Below are 23,720 nucleotides of genomic sequence, written 5' to 3' on the forward strand. Positions count from 1 at the left end.
TGTGAGTGTTCCTGTGTGCTGAGGGCAAAGGACAACTTGTAGAAGTTGGCTCTCTCCACCACTGGGATCCAGGAATCAAACGCAGGTCATCAGTCTTAGTGGTATCTTGCTGGGCCATCTATCAAGCCTCCTAAAATTCTTGAAATTTCTTTTTCATTTTCAACTTGACATAATCTAGAACTACCTGGAAAGGGAGTCTCAAGGAGGGATTGGTTAAATCAGGTTGGCTTCTGGGTGAGTTTGTAAAGGCTTATCTTGTTTTAACTGAGATGGAAAGACCCACCCACCCTGGATGGTACCTAGGCAGAGGATCCCGGATTGTGTTAAGAGGAGAGAAAGTGGTCTTGAGCACTAGCATGCATTCATTAATTCATGGCTTTCTGCTCTTTAACTGCTTTAAGTTTCTGCGCCTTGACATCCCTGTAATCACAGGCCTGAAACTGTGAGCCAAATAACCCCCTTTTTTCTTTTTTTTTTTTTAAAGATTTTTATTTATTTATTTATTATGTATACAACATTCTGCCTCCATGTGTGCCTGCAGGCCAGAAGAAGATGCCAGATCTCATTACAGATGGTTGTGAGCCACCATGTGGTTGCTGGGAATTGAACTCAGGTCCTCTGGAAGAACAGTTAATGCTCTTAACCACTGAGCCATCTCTCCAGCCCCCCCCCCCCCTTTTCTCTTAAGTTGCTGTATTTTATCGCAGCAACAGGAACCAAACCAAGACAGCTTCCTCTAACTGAGCCATGTTAGAAACTGGAAAGCCTAAGTAGGTCAGGTGACTTGCAGGGTGCTTTAATTCCTCATATAATCTTTCTGTTACTTTGCACTCTTCTCAAAAACTAAGGGGAGGACAAGAGCTCTCTGGTGGATGCTGTCCTTCACATGTACTCCCTGGTGGACAGTTTCTATTACCTCAAAGTCACTAAAAATCATTACCTGCTAAGTTAGTCTGCAACAAGAGGTAATAGCGTTAGACAAGGATGGGTGGCGATGCTGCGAAGGGTCAATTTTTTGCTGTAAAAATACTTGGGAGGTGCTGATGAAAACCCACTAATCAACCTGGGGTAGAATTAAATATCAATCACGTCGTGCTCATTTCATCACAGAGATACTCCTTTCATTATGAAACTTTGCTTTTTACCTAGCCTGAGCAGAATTCATCAATACCTATGGAAAACAAAGTGACTTTGTTTTTTTTTTTTTTTCCTGAGACAATGTCTATCTACAGGAACCCCAGGTAACAAAACAAAGGTAGGAAGTGGCTATGTGCAAACCAGCAGAGAAAAGTAATCACCAGTTTCTCGAGAGTCTACCCTTGTCTCCTTCCATTTGGGTCTTCTACTGCACATACACTGAGAAATCCTTCAAGGAGAGTATTACTCGTAGGGTTACATGTCGGTAGAGAGTACGCGTGCTTCAGTTTCTAATAGAGAAATTTTCCTGAGGCAGTCTGAGGCCTCTGACCACAGGCACAGTCATGGCCTTGGACTGTCTGAGGAGAGGTTTTGCCTCAATGCAAATGTTCCTGGGAATCAGGCCTGTTCTGACAGGAGAGCAGGAGAGTATCTACCATTAAAGGACACCAGACTTATCGCACTTTGCCAAACCTTCAAACATTTGTAAACCTTAACTTGGAGAAGAGGCTAAAAATTATTTTTAAATGATTACACATATTAGGTATATGGAGCCTTAGTGAAAAGGCTACAGGAAAGGGCTGGAGCAGGTTTTCATTGTGTCTTTCCAGGGCAGCAGTGAACAGAGGAATTTTTTCCTCTTTATTTAGGAATTTAAAAACAGTGAGACTGTCACTGTTGTAAGATATCACAAGGACCTGACAAAACAAATACATCTCTTAGGCAACCATTAAGCACTGTATTTAAAAACTGCACAAACAGGCACATTTGACTTTCTTCCATGCAACAATGCTATTTACCCCTTACAAGGAAGTCATGTCCCTTAGCACAACATCCAATATATTTCATAATAATCAAGCCTGGATTTTTTTATCTTAGAATCTCATTTTTTACTTCTCTACCCCTTCTCCTCTCAAAATTTGTACTCCCTAGAAAACAGAGAGCTTTCCAGTTTTCCCCGGCTGCAGTGTATCTCAAACAGGAGGGAGGACACTTAGGCATGACTTCATGCTGCTGATTTGTTCTACAAGCTCCTAAAAGGGACCTAAGCTTAGTATGTAAACTAGAACTAGACCCATAGCATATATCAGTGCCTGGAAAAAGGACATTTGTAACTAAGGCTCAGAGCTGCGTTCTTCTAAATCCACCATGTATTCAACTTCTACAGTTTCAACATCCTGGGGCCATCTCAACTGGGTTGTCCTAACTCTGGGGCCAAACTTCTAAAGGACTGTAACAAAACATTTCCTTAATTCTCTGGTAAAAGGAAAGACCATTTCTGACTTCCCAGAATAATGGGCATGGTCTTAACATAAAGAAAAATCCAAGGCTATAAAGTACTAGAATCCAGGGTACTATTTATTTATGCAGAGGTGAAGGAACATAATTTCTTTTAGAGACATGGTCTTACTATGTAGACCAGGCTGGCTCTGTGGTCACAGAGCTTTACCTGCCTCTTCCTCTCAGTGGTAAGGATTAAAGGCCTGTGCCACCTTACCTGGTGGGAGCACAATTTCTACATTGGGAATCACTATAGATTCACACACCTGTCTTTCATCTCATCTGTCCCCACAACCACCCCAGTAGGAAGCTATCAATGTGCCTGTTTCACAGACGGAGAAACAAAAAGAAATCACAAGCAGCCTCACTTACACTGTTAGCCCTGCTGGGAACATATAAACCACCTACTTCTTTCGGATCAAGCTGCAGAGAGGACTTTATTAGGTCTCGGAGTGCAGTTAGCTGTTTCTTTTCTTCATCTTGGGTTTGCTTTATCTAGGAATAAAGTCATACCCGATATTTATCATTTGTTTTTAAGAACAAAGCTTAATTATCCAAATATACCACTCATCAACAACTCAATTTCACAGTTGTAAGAGTAAGTTTCTTATTAAAGTATTCATACTGCCTTGCTTTTAATATAAGAGGCAGAGGCTAATCCTGAGAAAGTACCAGGGTTTAGAACTAGCAAATCATGTATGGACCAGGCTTTCTTACTAAACCATGGCGACCCCCCCCAACCCTAAAACCCTATATTAAACAAGGCTAAGAAATAATGCTAAGATCATTTATTTCTGGTATTTGAAAGGATGGGTAGAAAGGACAATATGATAGTAAATTTAAATGGACCAGAAGAAAATTATATAAATGAATGAGAAACCAAAGGCTAGAGCATAAACCACAAGGACCAGGATTGCTACTTTTTATTCTTGGGATTTAACTGTCATGGATCTATATTCACTAATGAAAAAAATAGACAAAACAGGGATATTTGTTAAAAGGTTACACTAAGAATTAGGCTGACCATTCATGATCTGAAATGCCTGGAAGCAGTACCGCTTCATATTTTCTTGTATTTTGGAATATTGCATATATACATATATATGCAATATATATGCAATATATATATATATATATATATATAGAGAGAGAGAGAGAGAGAGAGAGAGCTCTCAAGGGTGGGACCGAAGTCTAAATATGTAATTGAATTGTTTCACATAACCTTAAAAAAACAGGCTAAAAACAATATCCTACTACATATAGTTTCTGACATGTTTGCACTCTATTTTGATTACAATGCGTTCATATGTGGGATTTTCTTTTTACACTGTTATGCTGTTGGTCCTCAGAGTTTCAGATTTTAGAGCACTTTTCATCAGGAAAGCCTAATTTGTTACTTGTAACTCTAAAACCTTTTCTAAAAGTATATACTCATATTCCTAATATATTTTCTTTTTTAATATTTATCAGCCAAGTTACTTATAAGTAATAATTATGCCATCTCTATGTAGACATTCCTCTCCCCTTTGGAGAAATTTAATTTTTGATTTCTTAAATGTTCCTTCCCATTCTTCACAGCCTTCAAATGTTCACTGCTAAAACTAAGGCTTGCTTGTTGGTTTATACTGCTTAATACCCATCTGATACATATTTCAAATGTCCTGACGCTTATAACAAGTTAAATGTGCATGCTACATAGAGAACTTACATTGTATAAGTCAGCAGCCAGCTTTTCTATGTACTGTTTCAGTTTATCAGCTGTTTTCAAGCCATCCTGAAAGAAACTACAATGGAAAACGACAGTGACTTTACCAGTACTGAAAAGAAGGAACAGAATTGTGTGCATGCCCACACCCTCTCCCAGTAGTTTATATAAAATCAACATAAAACTAAGTTCAGCACTTACATAAAGATGTACCAACAAACAAATTATGGCTACTATTTGAAGTCTATTAGGAGAGATCACAGTCTGTACAAATGACCTTGCAGTCCTAACTGATTTCACATGTATTCTCGTCCACAAACAGATCACTTCCTTGTAGCTGGGCCATGCTTGAGTCAAAGAGAGAAAGACAAATTAGGCCCTGGCATAACAGAAGTCCAACTGGACGCTAGAGGTCCAGGCAGAAGGCAACATGTGCTAATCCCACAGGGTTTCAGTTACCAAGGGGTTGGAAAGCTGAATTCTATACCACAGAAATGTCAAGGGTGTGTTACTTGTCACTTTCCCCAAGGATAACAGAGCTGACAACTGAAGAGCCTTTACTACAAGCCAAGCAATTCACAAGTTCCGTTGGCTCAATTCTCAGGCATCAAGCATTTCAGCTTCCTCTGCATTCTGTACAAAGTGCACAGCAAAGATTATAACTTATGCTGTACACACAGTGGTGGGATTCAGATCCAGGACTGCCTGATACTTTATTCTCACAGCTAGCAATGAAGTAAGTCTTCTTCTTTCTTTTTTAATCCATCTATTTATTTTACATCCCAGCTGCAGCTCCCCCATCCTCCTCTCCCAGTCATCCACCTTGCTCGTACTCTCCCAATCCACTAGTCTTCTGTCTCCATCCAGGGAAGGACAGGTCTCCCATGAGCATCAATAAAACATGGCATATCAAGCCACAGTAAAGCTAAGCACCCGCCCATCTTTTAAAGCTGGGTGACTCAGTATGACGAGTAGGGTCCCAAAAGCCAGTAAAGGAGTTGGAGACAGCCTGTTTCCACTGTTAGAAATCCCACAAGTGGATCAAGCTACACAACTGTAACATATATGCAGAATGCTGAGGTCAGTCCCATGCAGGCTCCCTGGTTTTTAGCTCAGTCTCTGCGAGTCCTTAGGTTAGGGGGTTATGTGAGCCTTCCTATGGTATCCTTAACCCTGCTGGCTCCTACACTCCTTTCTCCTCCTCCAAAGGATTCCCGAACTCTGCCTAATGTTTGGCTGTGGGTCTCTGCACCTGATTCTATCTGTTGCTGGATGACACCTCTCCAACGACAATTGGGCCAGGCACCAATCTGGTCACAGGAGATGGCGAGTTCAAGGCTACTTATCAGTCTAAGCTGAAGTCCTCCCCATAGACTCCTTGGAGATTCCCAAGCCAGACTTCTGCCTGATCCTGAAATGTGCCCACTCCCCCACATCCTGACTGCGTATGTTCTCATCCCTACCCTCCCTCAGTCCACTCACGAAATCTCTTCTATTTCTTTTTCCCAGGGAGATCTGGGTGTCCCCCACATGAATCCTCTTTACCTAGTCTCTCTGGTCTGTGGATTGATTTTCAGTTAATAACCACTTATGAATGAGTACATAGCATCATACCATACCATGTTTGATGTTCTTATCTTGGGCAAGTGAAGTTACCTCTGTGTGGTGTGTGTGTGGTGTGTGTGTGTGTGTGTGTGTGTGTGAGAGAGAGAGAGAGAGAGAGAGAGAGAGAGAGAGAGAGAGAGAGAGAGATATTCCTCAGGATCCTCACCTGCAGCTCAGTTTATAAAAATAAACCATAGTGCACTGGTGTTTGGAATCGACATGCTCCGCTGCCCTGTCTCTAAGTCGTGCCTACCCACAGTGGATTGCTTACCCACACACTTTATCTGCCTTGTCTCTCCAATATGATGAGGATCATCTTCCTGCCACACCGCAGTGCTCCTAGAGCAATGCAAAGCCCAGTAGCCAAGAAAGGAATTTTAGTCTACTTTGGGATCCACACAAAGTCTCTCAAAGTCTGGTTTCCCAGGCCTCTATTCCTTGCATCCTAGCTAATGGGCTGACCTTTTCCTCCCCTTGGTTTCTGTGGCTATCAAGTCTATACTGATACTGGTCATATCTGAATTAAAATGTCCTGACTCTATGACGCAGAAGAGAAATCACATGTGCAAACTGGCGAGTCCACACGCCAGGGCTGTTACTCTGCAGTAGAATGGGTGTGATGACATAGAGTAGTGTGTGTGACTGCTCTTGCCTCACAAATCACAATACATCTGTGGTAGAAGGAGTGGGCGGTTTGTTTGGAAAGTAGGATGTTATTGGCAATGTTCATGTGTGAGCAACAGTGTGAGTGAGCTGGAACAGGTAGAGAGAGTTTGTTTCTGCTCTCTTTCCAATGCAAACACCGGATCCACACTGAGGTGCTACAATTCCACAGATATCACACAGCAAACTCCTTGGTGAGCACTGGCCGAGTCTAGGAAAACCATCTGGTAACGAGTGAGTGCTCAGAAAAAAAACTTTTAAATAAAAATATGAGTAGAGAATGTTTTATAGGACAACAACATGCATATTAAGGCCTTGAAGGGAATGACTGAGATAGAAGGAAGAATCTTGAAAGAAACTTCCCCAGCTTGGAGTTCCTGGGTCCAAAAACAGGACAACTTAGAGATAAGCCCTGCTCTCAGTCAGTCCTTCCACCTGACGTCTCAGAACCTCACTCCCACCCACCCCCAAGGAGCTTGTGCTGTGGGTCTGTCCTCCCGCTGATCTCTCTCTGATTAGGGGAAGACTGCTACCAGATCACAAAGGCCAAAGTTCAGCCGCCTTCCAAAGCCCACCAAGAAACAGTGGGTGGGAATGAACGTAAAAGTGACCGGGAAAATGACAAGAAAGGTGTGTGGGGAGGGGCAGTGTCAACAGAACGGTCTTGGTGACAAGGGCTTACGCACAAGCTGTGGGGACGACATCGCTTCAGACTAATCAAATATTTATCTATTGTGAGCTATGATTTTATATAAAATGCTGAGGAGGTAAGACAATGATACTGTTTCTCCTCTATTCAGTTGAGGAAAATAACTGTCTCACTATCGATAGTTACTAAATGAAAGGAAATTGAGAGAAGAGCAGTGAATCGAAGGGGCCCCCTGTTAAGTAATGCCACACTTACTTGCACTGTGCGTGATAATACTTGATAAGGTTCTGCAGCAGGTCCACACCCTTTTTGGTCTTGATTTCATTAACTTTAATGAGATACTGTTGAACAGAAAGCAAAATTTTATGTTGGTAACTCCAGACGTGGCTCTCAGGTTCACGAGGGAGAACACCACTCTCAAACCTGCACAAGTATGTGAGCTTTGTTTAGGGAAGGCTGCTGGGTGGGACACAGTGCGCACAAACGCAATTAGTGTTGGCGTTTGCAAAGATCTTACGATTAGTTTACTAGACAAGCAAGAAAGAGACGCGGCACAATGCCACTCCATAAAAACTGATTGCTTCCCCTTGGTGCGGTGGATCTCAAACTTCTATTGACACAGTCCTGAGAGAGGGACTGTTCTCTGCACAAAACAGGTGGGGCAGCAGTCTCTTCAAGAATGTTCCACAAGATATGGAAAACTTTAAACAAGGAGTTAACACAGAGGAGAAATGTCTATTAAAAAAAGAAGCAAGTACAAGAAAACAATAAAAATGAGTAGGTTGTAGTTAACCACACAGCACTGGCTTTGATTTTATCACTGGACAAAATTCTCTATTTCACACTATGCTTCTATCTCACTCGTTATAATGTAAGTAAAGATTCTAAATGGAAAAGGTCAAGGAGCCAAAGGTTTATGGGGAAGAAATAAAAGGAAGGAGGGCGGGGGGAAGGAAACTCAGGAGAAAAATTTAAGTTACACATTCTCCATTAGTATTCTGAAAGCTGGAAAGCATCTCCATCGCTCAAATTGCTTTATGAGTGTTCAAGTCAAGGGATACAGGTTTTGGTTGGGAATTAAGTTTGAGAACCACAGCTCTAAGTTAAAGGCAGCATGCTTTTTACTGCATTTTTCCATGAGCTCAGACTTCCTTACTGAATAGCTTCATTTAAACTTTCACTCAAGCTGGATCCATGCTTTGAGAAAACCACATGCTCCAAAGTTGTAATACTGCACCAGTATTACCTCCCGCTAGGACTCCCTCCCCCAGTCACTCACAAGCAACGTTGAAGTTCTCACCAATGAATCCTGTTTTGGCTTAAAGAGGTCCATAGGACCAAGGCTCAAAACATGAGACAACAGTGCAATGGCGGATCCCAAAGGGCTTGGAGAGAAAGGGAGATTAGAATCCTTAGGAAACAGTCCCTCTTCCAAGCATCAAACCTAGTCTGACTTGCAGGACAAGAGGCCAGGGTTAGGAAGGTCTGTTCTTACTTCACACATTTGGAGCTGAAAGAGGCGCCGTTCCTTTTCCATTTCTTCTTGCAATCTCTGCTCCGGTTATCTCTGTGCGTATCATTCCATGCTGTTTTGCATGCTCTCTTTTCTTCCTTCTTCATCTTGGTACTGCAGTAAAAACAGATGCCTCTTTAAAAAGATACCATTGCATGACCCCAAGTGTGAACCTAAGTGCAAACTTAACCCTGGATGATGATGTGCCAATGTGGGTCCGTTAGATGTATCACAAGTACCCTATTGGGAGTGGGGTGGGCTGTGATTATGGGGCAGTTGTGAATGGGTATGTGCAGAGAATAAATTGGAACTTTCATTATCTTCCATTCAAAAACACTGATTCTGAACTGGGGATGTAGCTTGGGGTAGAGTGTAAGACCTTGGGTTCAATCCTAATGAAGCAATGCAGTTTTTTTTTTTTTTTTTTTAAATAAATCTTTCCTTTAAACCAAACCACTGAGAGTTTAACTGCTAGTTAAGAGGCAATAGCTCTTACAGTGACAGAATTCAATCAGCAGAGGAAACAAACATCATGTGTACCTTATCTAGGAAGCTTCTCATACTTTCACTTGGATCTCAGATGTGTGATGGACAACACAGTTCTATGTTCTTGTTGACATGAGTAACTAAACAGTTACTTTTTCTAAGTTAAACAACTTTTTGATGAAAAAGAAGCAGAAAGTTAGAGACCTCAGAATTATTTAAAGATAAAATCCAAATGGCTTTTGTTTACTATGCTTAAAAACTGGTCAAAGATAATTTTTGATGTTGTCATATTTCCGTAGCATAGTTTAATTATTTTGCATCTTGTCATGATATTGTATAGGACAGGGCTGGGAGAAATCCATATGTCTGATTTTGGATTTTCAGCAAGGAGGGAAGGTCCTGTAAGTGAGGAAGAGAAGGGAGACTTAACCCTACACAAATTGACCCAGCAGTAGTAGCTGAGGGCAGTGATGATTGCTGTTTGGTACACAGTCTCTTCCAATAAATCTACTTTACTTGAAATGGACTTCAAATTTCAGAAATAGCCTTGATTTCCCAACTATGACTGCAAAAACAGACTGACATAACCTTTAAATTGTAGGGGTTGTAGAATGGGAAGCCAGCCTCCAGAGTGATAATTGTGTGTGCCACTTTAACTAGATCAGCACACCTACTTCTCAGCCCTTAAGAAGACGAACTAGATACCACTGCTAGTATCTTAGTTTATTGGTGCTCGGCCCTGTTTTCAACTTACTTCTCATGAAACTCACGACAACGACAATAAAACAAACAACAATCAGAACAAAGCATGACTTACAACTTCGTCTCATAATCTTTCCAGGCTTTGTCAAATGGCTTCTTGAGATCCTTTGGAAAGAGAAAACAAGAAAATGAAAACCGTCATTCATCTTTCCTCAATAAATAACTGAAAAAAAATCTGAACAAAATCAATTTTCTTTATGGAGATCTGAAACTACACTTGTATGGTTTACAGGCATGAAGTACGAGAGAGGCGTGCGGAAGGCGGGGCACTGCTGGTCCCATCAAAGAAGCAGGACCTTAAGATTCTGAGAGCCTGGCCCATGAAAATCACACAGGTAGAGGCCAGATTGGGAAGCAGCTTCTCTCCCACGCACTGAGGAGCTGACGCACTGAGTCAAAGCTGCCGTGTGAAACGGCGCATGTTCTCTAATGGCCATTTAGGGTTTTCAAGTTAAAGAACTACTATGCTTGTAAAGGTGGAAGGAAAAACCCCAAACAAACCCAGTCTTTTCAACTAAGACAGTGAAAATAACAATTTCTGACCACTTACTCCTTTGACTCCCTTCAGGTCTCCTTTAACAAGGAACTCCAAGGTGAAGATCACATTGTGGCTCAAACCCTGGAGCTGAAAAATCAAAATAAAGATGAGAGATGGTTAAAAAAAAATAATGCACAATGCACAGCGAAAGCTCATCCTGTTGGCTCCCCTAGCCAGGCTCAGTGAAGAGCTGTAGTTGTACTGTGTGTCTGCTGTGTGTACATGCCCCCTTCACTAGTGTGGGCCCCACACTGCAGCTGTAGGAACGAGGATGGAAGAGTGGCTGCAGATCACAGCGGAGACAGTGCTGTAGCACATACACACGGGCACAAACGACTTATTTCAGCACTTCCAGTGCAATGTCTACCAAGACTATGGAGGGAAGTGTGTAACTGGCTTTTACTATTTCTTTTTTTTGGGTTCTTACAGTACACACTGTATTTGCAATTATATTTATCCTGTCTCTCTCATGGATGAGATTAGATGCTTACTGATGACAGGAACCTTGACTGTGAGCTGTTCTGCTCACAGCTGTAGTCTGCTATTTATTATCATCATCATCATCATCATCATCATCATCATCATCATCATCATCATCGACAGGTCTGGCTATGTATTCCAAGCTGGCACTGAATTCAAATCTTTCTCCCTTGGCTTCCTGTGTGCTAGGATTATATTTCCCAGACATGCGCCACAACACTTAGCTAACACACATCCATATCTTCAAAGGTTTGGGGGACAGGTTTTCTACTGCTCTGAGGCAGTGTTCTGGACTTTAACAGAGGAGCATAAAGTAGAGTACAACACAGTATAAAGGAGAGTATAAGAGAAGAGTATAAAGTATACAGCTGGACAGAAGCAGCAGAGGAGAAAAAGGACGGTTTAAATGTAGCCAGCGTGACCCTGGTGATTGACTAGGAGACCCAAGCTTGCGAAGCTCTGCAAAACCAAAGCTAGATACATTCTGGGGTCTCCCCCTTTAGGGAAGCTTTTCTCTCCCCTATAAGCATGTGCATTTGTCAGCTTTTCACCCAGGCACCCAGGTTTCACTGAAAAATAATAATGCAGTGAGCCACACGTTATGCAGGCAGGACAAGATGAGCAGCCCACTACTGCTGCTCCTAGTGGGGTTCCTTTCTACACTGGCAGCAGACATGCAGGAAGGCTAAAGACTAGGGGATGTGAGGACAGCTAATGCTGCCCGATGGCCTGGGCCTGACCAGAGTGGAGGGACTGTGTCCTACTTACTGCCAGCAGCTGAAGATAGAGTGAAGCCAACACACACAACATTCAGATACCTGGTGAGTACTGAAAATGTGTTTGTTTGTTTTAATGCTAGGACACCAACTATGAATCAGGCAGTAAGGGGTGGCAGGGCAGGAAGAGAATGGCCTGTCCTTTGGCTTCTGCCTTCTCCCAGAGCTTCTCTATTGCTCACACCTGAGATTCTCATCAGCTCTATGTCATGCAACATCTTTCTTTGCCGTCTTTATTCTTTCATCTGAGGAAGGTTTTCCAGAGTGTACCACCAGAGGGCGCAGGATTCCTGCCAAGGCAATTCTGTCTGAGTGACTTTGCTATCAGCAGTACAGATACAATTCAGCTTAGCAAGCAGGCCAGACTGCAACACTCTGACACTGTTTATGAGAATCCACAATATAGTTTGGGAAGTAGGGGCAAAAAGACCCACTTAGAATGTAATGATTGTTAGCCCCCTTGGCCAAGGTCATCCATGACAACTGGGGCATCGTGAAGGACTCATGACCACAGTCCATGCCATCACTGCCACCCAGAAGACTGTGGATGGCCCCTCTGGGAAGCTGTGGCGAGACGGCCGTGGCGCTGCCCAGAACATCATCCCTGCATCCACTGGCGCTGCCAAGGCTATGGGCAAAGTCATCCCAGAGCTGAACGGGAAGCTCACGGGCATGGCCTTCTGTGTTCCTACCCCCAATGTATCTGCTGTGGAAATGAATTGCTGCCTGGAGAAGCTGCCAAGTATGAAGACATCAAGAAGGTAGTGAAACAGACATCTGAGGGTCCACTAAAGGGCATCCTGGGCTACACTAAAAACCAGGTTGTCTCCTGTGACTTCAACAGTGACGCCCACTCTTCCACCTTTGATGCTGGGGCTGGCATTGCTCTCAAAGACAACTTCTAAAGCTCATTTCCTGGTATGACAATGAGTTCGGCTACAGCAACAGAGTGGTCATGGCCCACATGACCTCCAAGGAATAAGAAGCCCACCCTGGACCACCCATCCAGCAAGGACACAGCAAGAGAGAGGCCCTCGGCTGCTGAGCAGTCCCTGTCCTAACTCAGCCCTTGACACTGAGCATCTCCCTCAGTTTCCATCCCAGAACCCCAGAATAACAGGAGGGGCTTAGGGAGCCCTACTCTCTTGAGTACTATCAATAAAGTTCACTGCACCCATTTAAAAAAATGTATGATTGTGGTCCTCAAAAAGAAAAAAAGGTTGAAAACCACAGGCCTTGGGCATGGCAGGGAGAAAATGAAGACTCACAGCCCTTTGCCTTAGACAAGAAACTGAAAAGATAGTTTGTTCGTAGCTTTCAATTTCATTCTGGAAGTACAAGCCCCCGGTACCCTCTTGTCCTAAGGCTCTAATGAGATACTGTGGATGATGTGGGGCCAACTTCATTCTTCACTAATCAAGCCAGCATCTACCTTTATGTTGTGAGCAACCCTGGCACCAACTTTACTCTTCAAGAAATTACCATCCTCCGCCACTTGTGTGGATGCCATTTGTTTACTGTCGTCTCCCCAGTGTACACACCAGCCTCTTGACAGTGGGGTCTGTGTGTCTATGGTTAAATCCCCCCAAATGTGAACACTGTACCATACTGAAATGCTGCTTCCAGCAGGACTTGCAGAAGGTATGAAATGCACCCAGCACTGTGTGTACAAGGCTCTCCTCCTACAGGGCTGCTCCTACGGATGGAAAGTGCCCAACAACAGGAGCTGGCTCAGGAAATTAGAGCACTAAAGAGAATCTACTTATCTGATATATTGGGGAATTAAAAAGTACTTACAGTGGACAAGTTTTAGTTTTGAAAAGATGGGGCAAATGTTGTATGTGTATATTACTTCTTTTTTAAAAGATTTATTTATTTTATGTATACCAGTGCTCTATCTGCATGCATGCCTTTATGACAGAAGAGGGCACCAGATCTTACTGCAGATGGGAATTAAACTCAGGACCTCTGGAAAAGCAGCTAATGCTCCTATCCTCTGAGCCATCTCTCCAGCCCGTGTGTGTGTGTGTGTGTGTGTGTGTGTGTGTGCGTGTGCGCGTGCCCGCACGCGCGCGCGCATAAATAAAACAAACAGCAATTTGCTGTTAGCAGTGCTCTGAAGGACACTGGAGTGGGGGAAATGCAGGAGAAAATGATTTTCTTCACTGACATTATTATTATTGTTGTTGTTGTTGTTATCTGTAGGACTGGGGAGATAGCTCAGTTGGTAAACGCTTCCCTCGCAAGCATGACGTTCTCCTGAGTTAGATGCTAGAAGCATCTAAAAGCGTCAAAAAACGGCACATCTATCTGTAGCACACACTTGGAATCCTAGTGCTGGGAAGTAGGAGACAGGAGACTCCCTGGAACTCTGACCACCAGCTGGACCTACTTGGTGAGCCCTGGGCTAATGAGATAGTTCCAACCTCAACAAACAAGACAGCATTTGAGGAACACCAGCTGAGATTGTGCACAGGTATGTATAGGCAAACATTTGCATACATACTTGAACATCTTTTAAAAATAAGTAATGTATCGTTTGCTCAAAAACCCCAATATTGAAACAAGGTGAAAGACAGTGATTAGAAGCACATTTCAACGTTCAGCCCTAAATTATAGTTTTCAGCACTATCGTCAATCCTTTGTGAATGAAGCAAGAATGCAAGCCTACTGCTACCTCGACATGAAGGCTGTATTACAAAACACAGGAATTATGAAATCTGTGGTTGGTGCTAAAGGTGAAGGTTCTTCTGAAGATTAAGTCTCTCCAAAATCTATGCACTAACCACACTGAGTAACCAATGTCATCACTGTGGTTAAGCACTGGGTTGAGGCATGCACTGATGGAAAACCCCAAGAATTTAGAATTTCATTGTGGTCATCTACACACGTATTCTTGGGGCAGAGTAAGAAACCAAGCACACAATACATTATATATTAGAAATCTGGATTTCCCCGAGTAATTAAATTTGGGAAAAAGCCTGAGGAAAAAATAGTCAAATTTACCAACTCTTTCCAGCTTGCTTTCCCAGGAAAAGGTTTCTTCCCTTAGTGACAAGCAACTGGGAACTACCTGAGTGGCACCAGGAAGACAGCAGAGAAGTGCGGAACTTAGAAACACGCACTGAATGGTAGACTGTTTTTTTCTCTCTTGGAACTCTCAATAAAGTGAACATTTGCTCCACCAAATATTTCAGTGTGTTGCTTTTTGACAGCGGCAAATTGCATGAGTTTAATCTTAGGATTCTGGAGTCTCTGAGTATTTTTATTTTCTTACTATTTCAGAAATTTTCACAACCCAATAAAGTTCTGGCAAATAAGTATTGTCCCGACAGGCACAGGTAGTGTAATTAACAGAGAATCACAGGACTTTGGGAGGACAGCCTTCCTGTCGTCACTCATTAGATTTTAATGATGGTTTATGAAAAACGTAAAAACAAATTATAGATCACTTTGATCACACTTTACTAAAATTCTATTAATTATTTTTTATTAATTTTCCCAACTTTGAAACAAGTTTTTCTGTAGTAATCAAATCAATTAGAGTGCTTGGACATAATTCAAGAAACAGAATACTTCTGTTGAATGGTCTTTTCTGAGGCAAGAAGTCAGTGTGAGCTACACAGCAAGACCCAGTCTCAAATATCCATAACCCCACAGAAAATCCAAAACTATATTTCCATATTATTAAAAAAATAATGTGTTACACACCATTTCAGGAATGATGGTAGATTGGTGTTCCTAACAAATGACTATTCCTTACAAAAGGGCAGTCCTCTGCCAGGCCACATATCAAAACCTACCCCAAATTTGGCAGAAATTAGACAAGGAGGTGGGAATGTATCCTTCCATTATGCAAAAGGGATTTATTAAACATATAATTGTAATTAATACAGGCTTTGACAAAGTAACCACTCATGACTCACAAACTGCTGATGCTGACAGTCATTATAGCTATGGTCCGTCACAATCCCACCTAAAGGTGACACACATAAAAACAACCTCTCCTGTGTGCACAAAGACATATATTGTTTGACTTTTTACCCCTTCATAGTTTTCCAGAAGACACCATCTTATCTGTCTACTGACATATTACGTATCCCCTCTCAGAGGGTACACTTCTGAGGGAGAGGCACCCTTGGGATGGCCACAACAGGTGTATAGGAGCAGCACAGGCCACACTGCCCAACCCAAAGCCCTGCTGAACTTACAGCTGTGCCTAGGGAGCCCTGGGGTGCTGTCCCCTGGAAAAGGCCATCAGTGTCTCTTCCCCCTGCCTTGGAGGGGAAGGCAGCCTAGCTCTACGAATGGTCCTTCCTACACGTACATGAGGCTGTGTTAATTAACGAGGACATAATTTGCTTGCTTTGTCATCTCAAGCTAATTCTGACAGGCTCTTTCCCCTGCCCCTTGGTTCTCTTTCCTCCTCTGCAGAAAGAAACAGTTTCTCTCAAAGCAAAGCTAATGCAAATCTGCTGACTTGCTCAACACTTTGGAAAATCCAATTAAAATAATGAGCCAGCTCCCGCAGTTAAATCGGCAATTCCCTGGTATAAATTAGGTTTTCTGTCTAGAGTGTTAACTCCTTCACACCCTAGGCAGTAACCAAATATCTTAAAGTTATTTGAAAGGGGTGCCTGGAAATCATCATGCTAAACTAAAAAGGTCAGCCTTGGAAAGACAAATATTGTGTGTTCTTTCACACGTCAACTTTAGATTTAAATTCTCTCTCCTCTCTCTCTCTCTCTCTCTCTCTCTCTCTTCTCTCTCTCTCCTCTCTCTCCCTCTCCTCCTCTCTCTCTTCTCTCCTCTCTCTTTCCTCTCTCTCTTCTCTCCCTCCTCCTCTCCCGACTCTCTCTCTCCTCTCTCTCTCTCTCTCCCTCTCTTCTCTCTTTCTCTCTCTCTCTCTCTCTCACACACACACACACACGACTTCCAAGTACCTTTCTAAGGAAAAGGAGGCTGTAGGAAGAAAGAAAGCACTAAAAGGAGAGAAGACAATATATGTGACATGGAAGAAACCATTTGAGGAGAGAAAAGGGACCAATGAAGAGGGGCACCGGGTAGGGTGGTAGGAGGATGCAAAGGAAAACAAAACATAATGATACACATGTGTGAAATGCTCTAAAATCGTGCTGGTTAGGTCCTGCACCACATGCTCTCTACTGGTAAACCCCATGGTTTGGTTTGTCTGGTCATCCATCTGGCCGTCTCTTAAAGTAACACTGCATCCATTACGCTATGTTTCATCTGGCAGCACGGCCTGAATGTGATTAAAATGACAGAGGGCACTACGATAGCCTCTGTTACCTAAAGTTACCGGGGTCGAGAGAACTCTATAAAATGGGTCTCAGTCTCACTAGATTAATGAGGATACAAGCTCAGAGAGGTTAAGTAACTTGACCAAGACCAAAGCATGAAGAAAACAGATGGCTGGGTTATTATGAAGGCTTGCTTTACTCCAAAGGCTATTCTTATTTCCTCTGTCACGTTATAGGTCAGATCACTTTCCTAACTGAAACCCATTCCTGCTAACTAGTCAAATCCAAACTCCCAAGTTTACATCTGGCCCCACCAACCTTTTTCCTTGTCCCCATACCACCCAGTTCAGCAGCAACTTCCCTGTCAGAAAAAGGTTTTTACAAGTTGCTGAGCATTAACTCCTGTATTGGATATAGAGAATTCTCAAGTCATGAGCAACCTTTTCAGCTTCCTGTCCACTGACCTCTCTCCTTCTTTGAAACATACTTAATGATCTACAGGGGAGGTCCTTTGGTTGGCCACTGAAAAGGAACCTTCTGGGTTCCCAGGTGCTATCAGGGAGGCCTTGCCTACCTTCCCATCTGGTCTCCGATTGGCAAGAAGGCGAATGCTCAGCTCTGTACTCACAATACCTGTTTGTTCCTAGAGCAAAGCTTCTGGGAGGCAAGGGTTGGGCCTGCTTTACACCTGTGCATCAAGCTCTCTGTGCACTCAAGCTTCTAGCACAGCTGACTGAGTAAATAAACAAATAAACACATTCATCTCCAAAGCAGGTAGACAGTGCTGAGTCCTGAGCACTACAGAGTAGGAGCTCAGCTCTGGTTTGTGTGGAGTGTTCAGTATCAAAATGGCCAGGGAGGCCATGGGATATGCAGACTGCTCCTAGAATATGGCTGGAGGGGACAGACAGAAGAAGGGGCCCCTCTACCCAGAGGCTGTTAGCCTTTGTCTGACAATTGTGATTATGGAGGTCACTTTCCATCTCTGGCAATGCTGTAGTGAGCAATCTCTTCCATGTAGTTAATATCCTCTGCCTGACAAGAGTTACTGAGATACAAGTAGATACAGTAGGGGAAAAAAACCCTCAGACCCAATGGGCCACAACAATGGATGATGGAGCACATTACAAAGAGGTAAGTCTGGGCCGTTTCCTAACAAAGTGATACAAGAACAACTACCCTGTAGGTTGTCACTAGCCTAGAAGAGGCAGACGGCTGAATCATAAGTCCCATCAAAATTCTCGACTTTCTGTTAAGATTTCTATGAGCTACAAAACTTTGGGTACTGAGCAACGTACTCTTCTTAAAGAGCCTAAGCTATCTCAGGGATAGTGGCTTTCTTATGTTTTAAAAAAAATATTTTTATTAACTATTTGAGAATTTCATATGATGAATTTTAATTATATTCTTTCCCAAATCTTCCCTGTAAATGGTCCTGGATCCACTCCAACCTTCAACTTTCTGTCTCTTCCTTCTTTTTTTTTAAATGACTTTAATTTGTGCTGACTTTCAATCTGTACTGTCCATAAACTTTAGGTTATGAAGCCATCCACTGGAGCATGGTTGACTTACCAGAAGCCAAACAGCCTTAAAGAAAACTGACTCTCTCTCCTATAGAAGACACCAACTATTGTTAGCTCTCAGTCAAGGATGGTGGTTCAGGAACCCCTTCAACGTGGGTTTCTTAATTTGATCAGAGCAAGCAAGTAACCCACTAGGACAGCCAGGGCTTTGGGATGCATGCACTTTACTTCTTAACTGGTTCAACAAAAGTTATAGATGAAGACCAAGATAAAAGCAAGATAGAATCACAGACTACACAGAATTTTCAAATATTCTATTCTAGAGAGCAAACCAATAGAAAGTTCAAAATAGGAAATTAAGTGAATTATAGTAGAAATGTAAGACAGGAATGCCACAGCTATGAGAAGCAAATTTGAGGGCAGTGCCTCTGCATCCTGAAAATGATGGTAATAGAACAGTGCCCAGTTGCCTGCTGGCCGCATCCAGGTCTCCTCAGTTAGAAGGCTATAGACAGCTAGTTTCAGTATATAAAATAAAAAAACATTTTCAAAATGCGTAAGTGAAAACTCAGGTTATGAAACACAGCATTATGAACCTGACGTTGTTTTAAAAAGTTATTAATTTAAATTTATACATGAAAAAAAATGTCTGAATAAAAACGTTTACTGGTGACTTTTATCTTCATCTTGTCTCTTCTATTTTCCAAGTTTGCAACAATGAATGGTTATTTTTTTCTAAGAGAGTTAATAAGAAATGTACTACGGAAGCACAGAGGGCAGCCCCTTCACCAGTGCTTACATATTTATGGTGCTAAGGGCTGAAACCAAGGCTTTATTAATGCTATGCACAAAATATTCTCTAGCCCTCCTTTTACATTTTTTTTTTTTTTTTAAAAACAGAGTCCCGATATGGAGTTGAACCTAAATCCCCATGCGTCAACTTCCTGAGTAATTGTATTGCAGGCCTGTGTGGCCAGGAAAACGTTTGATCATTAATGCAAATTACAAATGAAATCAGTGTATAAAAGCAAAAACAATATGGTAATGAGTTTGAAGCAAAAAAGTTCAGCTTTCCCCTACATTAGGAAATTCCTAACTGGTGCAGGTGGCTCCCCAAGTATGTCCTGGACTAGCATTCTCAGTGCTGCTTAGAAACACCTCAGAACTGAAATCCCACATCTAATTAACCAGAACCTTTTGAGGATGGAGCCCAACAGCCCAAATCTTAGTAAGTTCTTGAAGTGAAATGAATTAAAGTATGAGAGCCACTGTCTGAGACAGGGCTGTCCACAGTAGACAATCCAAATTCCTGTCAAAGAGGAAACACCTCCAGTAAGAGAGGAAATCAACTTGTCTACTGTCTCAGGTGCAACTGTCATGAAGATGGAACAGACGTCAGAGACTGAAAAACCCAAGGTACACCATATGATTCTGACATCGTACAAGACTGAATTCAAAAGGGATTCCAATTTCCCTGGAAACATTACACAAAGAAAAAGTGTAGTGTGGGAGTAGAAGGGAATATGAAAATTCTTAAAACAATGCAAGTATATCATGTCTAATTTAAGTAAACAATGGGTTAATTTAATATCCCCTCCACAGAGAGAAAACAATGCACTGTTTCCTTTGCATCTCACCCAACTGGAGGACAACTACTCAGCTGGAAAGAAAAGGAAATCTCTAACAGTAAGCCAGAAAAGAAAGCAGAAGACCACAGCCATATACAGGGGTCTCGTCTTGGAAAGATAACCAGTTCTTGGCCAACCTTTGGACTTTAAATTTCATCTCATGCATATCATTTATAATTTTCCATGTGTGAATTACAACAAAAACATTCTGTGACATCGGGTAACATTTTTCTCGCCTCCTGTGGATGTCTCTATCACATATCTTATGCGTGTTTTGTAACAACTGATTCTGGAAAGACTTTAACACAACTTAAGATATCTGTAACAATCCAAATATAGGGGCACACCCAGGCTTAGTAGGATCAGGAGGAACAGTGATGCCCCCATGTAAACCTTACACCTTCAGTCACTTGATCAGAACCAGAGCCAAATGCTCCACTGAATGTTCTGCCCCTGAATGTTCTAAAGCGCTGCATTTGATCTTCATGGAAATGGTCAGAATTCAAAAAATCACCTCAAGGGTGAGTGTGATGAAGGCCAACCATGCATGAGAGGAATCTTAGGTTTACATCTGGGATACCAGTTGCTTCCAAGAAGCCAAAGAAGTCTCCCCTAGTCATGGAACCCCCAAAGCAGGGGCTCTGTAAAATTATGTCCCTATGGCTATCTTTACCTTTCTCTTTAAAATCAAAGTTTTCTTTAGAATGAGCTATCAAAATGTTTCATGCAACCATTCTCAAACAGAAAGGGACAGTCATGCCTACCACAGAGCCTGGCATATAGTGGGCATCTGGTAAAAGTCGCTAGGTTGAGGAACACTTTAGAAAGCCTGTATTCTTAGTACTGACTTCAATTTACATTCTGACCTCAATGTAGTATGCAATGCAAACCACTGCTGAATGCTATTTAGTGCCTCTTTTAAGGGAAACAGTTTCCACCAGCAGAAAAAAAAATGCTCTCATAAATACCCACCAAATTATTTGTACCTCAAGACAAGGGTTCCACTAGTGTGAAGCTGAGACACCCCTATTCTCTGGATGGGTGAGTGAGAAAATGGGTGACCTGCCTCTGCTGACCCAGGCTGTGACGCTGCAGAACAGAGATCTGAACTGCTATGTCCACCTTTGAAGTTACACTGTTTCTGCCAACTCTCGGTCCTGCCTGCCTTTCACTCTCAGCACAGCGGGAGCGATGAGGCAGCGGAAAGGCTACTTTCCTCTAGCGGCAGATTACCAAGACTGTCTGAAGCCTGGGTGAGCGGGACATTTCTTCACGTATCATAAGGGACCAAAGGAACAAAGGGCATCGTCTAAAACAAAAGGAGAGTATTACAACCAACTGGCTGGAAAACAATCATGATTATATAGTAAATATAATTACAAATGAATTCCAGAAGGGGAGAAGCAGGATGGAATTAAGAATAAACACAACTAAAGACATGGACCACCTGATCTAACAATATTTCTAAGTTAGCATTTCTCAAAGTGGTTCATTGGGAAGTTGGTATGTGTCTTGTATGTCAAAGTCGGTGATCAAGGAAGTTCAGAAGCAACGAATTGGTTAAGAATCTTCAGTATCACGTGTCTAAGCGTCCATCATACAAATGTGCATTGCAAGTCTCCTTGAGAAATATCTTCTTGGAGCAGAATTCTCACCAAAGAACAAGGCATGGAGTTAAGTTTTCCATTTCACTCACTTCGACTCTCCTGTTCCTAGACAGGAGCAGCAGATACAATGGACATGGCCAATGTCGAAAGTTGGGTAGCGTATACACAGCCCAAAGCACTGACCTTGTACACACAAGTGGAGCATGAACTAACTAGCCATGCTCCCCTTGATTATCTGTGCCCAGTGCTGTTGACATCAGCCCACAGGAAGAGGCCCTGACTTGACTGTATTCTCAAGTAGTTTGTTAGGTGTGAAGCGGGCGCCAGCCCTGTCTGAGGTCACTGGTATGTGCTGAGTAACGAAAGACTGAGCAACATTCCCCAGAAGAATCCAAAATAAGATTAAATCTGAAGCAGTTAGGGAGAATGAGAAAACCTAGGTAAGAGTTCATTCCTGGGATGAAAAGTGGGAAAGAAAGATAGGGTAAAAGGTCAAAGGCGTGACTGCCAGCCAGAGCTTCAAGGAATTCTCAGAGCCAAGGGAAACATCTGCATTTGCTTTACACAATGCACCTACAGATCAGGGCTAGGAAAAAGAACTCCAGAGTCTTCCAGGATTAAGAGCCACAAACAGAAAGTTAATTATCTTGGTGTCTGTCTTCTCCTTGCAACATCTGTGCTACTGCTTTAATTGTTTTAAAATCAGTACGACTTTTAACTTAATGGTAAATCTATGGCAGTAAGAGCACAGCATCCATATTTTCGGAGGTGGTGCAGTGTGCTGTAGAGGACACTCTGGGTTTGAAGAGCTCTTACAATTACTTGAGGTGGGATTCTATTTTCTTTGCAGCTACCAAGGATTGATCTAGGGAGTCAGTGAGGCAGAGACAATGGCAAAAAGCAATGCTCACCAAGTACTAACCAAGCAATCCTTTCCTTAGTTTTCTGGTCTGCCAGAGCAAGGAGAGCTAAAAACATCTGGAGCATTGTGAAAGTCTTCATAAGCCTACCTGGTTTCCTTTCTCCTGCATACCAAACCCTGTTGAAGAGCTGCTGTGTGCCTAATTCTCTGATTTATTCTTATTATGCGAACCAGATCCCTTCAGAAGACATGTGACAAGAGGAAACTAAATTACTATACTCACTCACAGCTGTGGCCAATACTCACTAACCCGTTCCAATACAATGTAAAGTGCTTTAATTACTGCATAGCACATAGCTAGCACACTATAAATACAAACTATAGTTACCTATCTCTATTTGGATAAGCAAAAGTTAACCATAAAATAAAAGCAATGTTACTGGCTTAGAGGCTCTGAGGATGAGACCAGATTAATTAGTTAATCAATTATGTAATTAATTTAAAGACAGTATCTCTTTACATTGTCCAGAGCGGCTAGTATTAAATGCTAACTGGTGACTAGGTTCTATCCCTTTCTTCCTTCCTCTTGTGTGGACCCACAGCTGTAATGCACGTCTTTCCCAGTTACAAATGCTGTTTTGTGTGTATACTTGAAGTTGAAGATCAGCTCACAACCACATACAGCATGGACACACTCCTGATAAAAGTGTGACCTGCCACATGAAAATTTTACAGGCTGAAAATCAATCCTAAGTCAGGTTAAAATCAATGATGGTGAAGTACAACCATTAGCTGAATTTCTATTTGAAGTCTTTTTTAATGTACAATAGCTTGTACTAATTTAAAACTCAGCCGGGACTATGCACAACTTCTGTACACTGGATATATTTATTATACAGAAACTCTGTACTAATGAGAAAAACTACAAGTCATTAGTTATGGATGGTCTGGCTACATAAGATATACTATGTAGCCTATGAAAATAACTGGCCAGTTTTATTTGTATGTCACAGAGTGCTAACAAGCTTCTAAAACAACTGAACAACAAAAAAGTACTAAGAGCTTCTGAAATAAATACACGATGCACATTTTTGTTGGTACCCAACCCCATCATGACAGACTGCATTTCACTGATGAGCTCTGACTGGGAGTGGGACTCAAGGCAGTCTTTGATTCACTTCATTTCAGCCTGGCGTGCACTGTCTCACTGCAGAGGGAACACTGTTCAATGATAAGCTTCAGCT

General features: G+C 42.3%; 1 protein-coding gene across 1 annotated transcript in view; it reads right to left on the minus strand.

Moving 5' to 3' along the window:
• Asap1 (ArfGAP with SH3 domain, ankyrin repeat and PH domain 1) overlaps positions 1 to 23,720 on the minus strand; it is a 282,884-nt gene that overhangs the window by 74,435 nt on the left and 184,729 nt on the right. Inside the window, 8 exon segments of the mRNA XM_038342734.1 lie at positions 2,791 to 2,913; positions 4,127 to 4,202; positions 7,296 to 7,381; positions 8,536 to 8,583; positions 8,585 to 8,647; positions 8,649 to 8,667; positions 9,857 to 9,906; positions 10,352 to 10,426. Of these exon segments, the coding sequence (XP_038198662.1) occupies positions 2,791 to 2,913; positions 4,127 to 4,202; positions 7,296 to 7,381; positions 8,536 to 8,583; positions 8,585 to 8,647; positions 8,649 to 8,667; positions 9,857 to 9,906; positions 10,352 to 10,426 (540 nt within the window).

Source organism: Arvicola amphibius, chromosome 9 (assembly GCF_903992535.2).
Source record: "Arvicola amphibius chromosome 9, mArvAmp1.2, whole genome shotgun sequence".
Classification (NCBI taxonomy): domain Eukaryota; kingdom Metazoa; phylum Chordata; class Mammalia; order Rodentia; family Cricetidae; genus Arvicola; species Arvicola amphibius.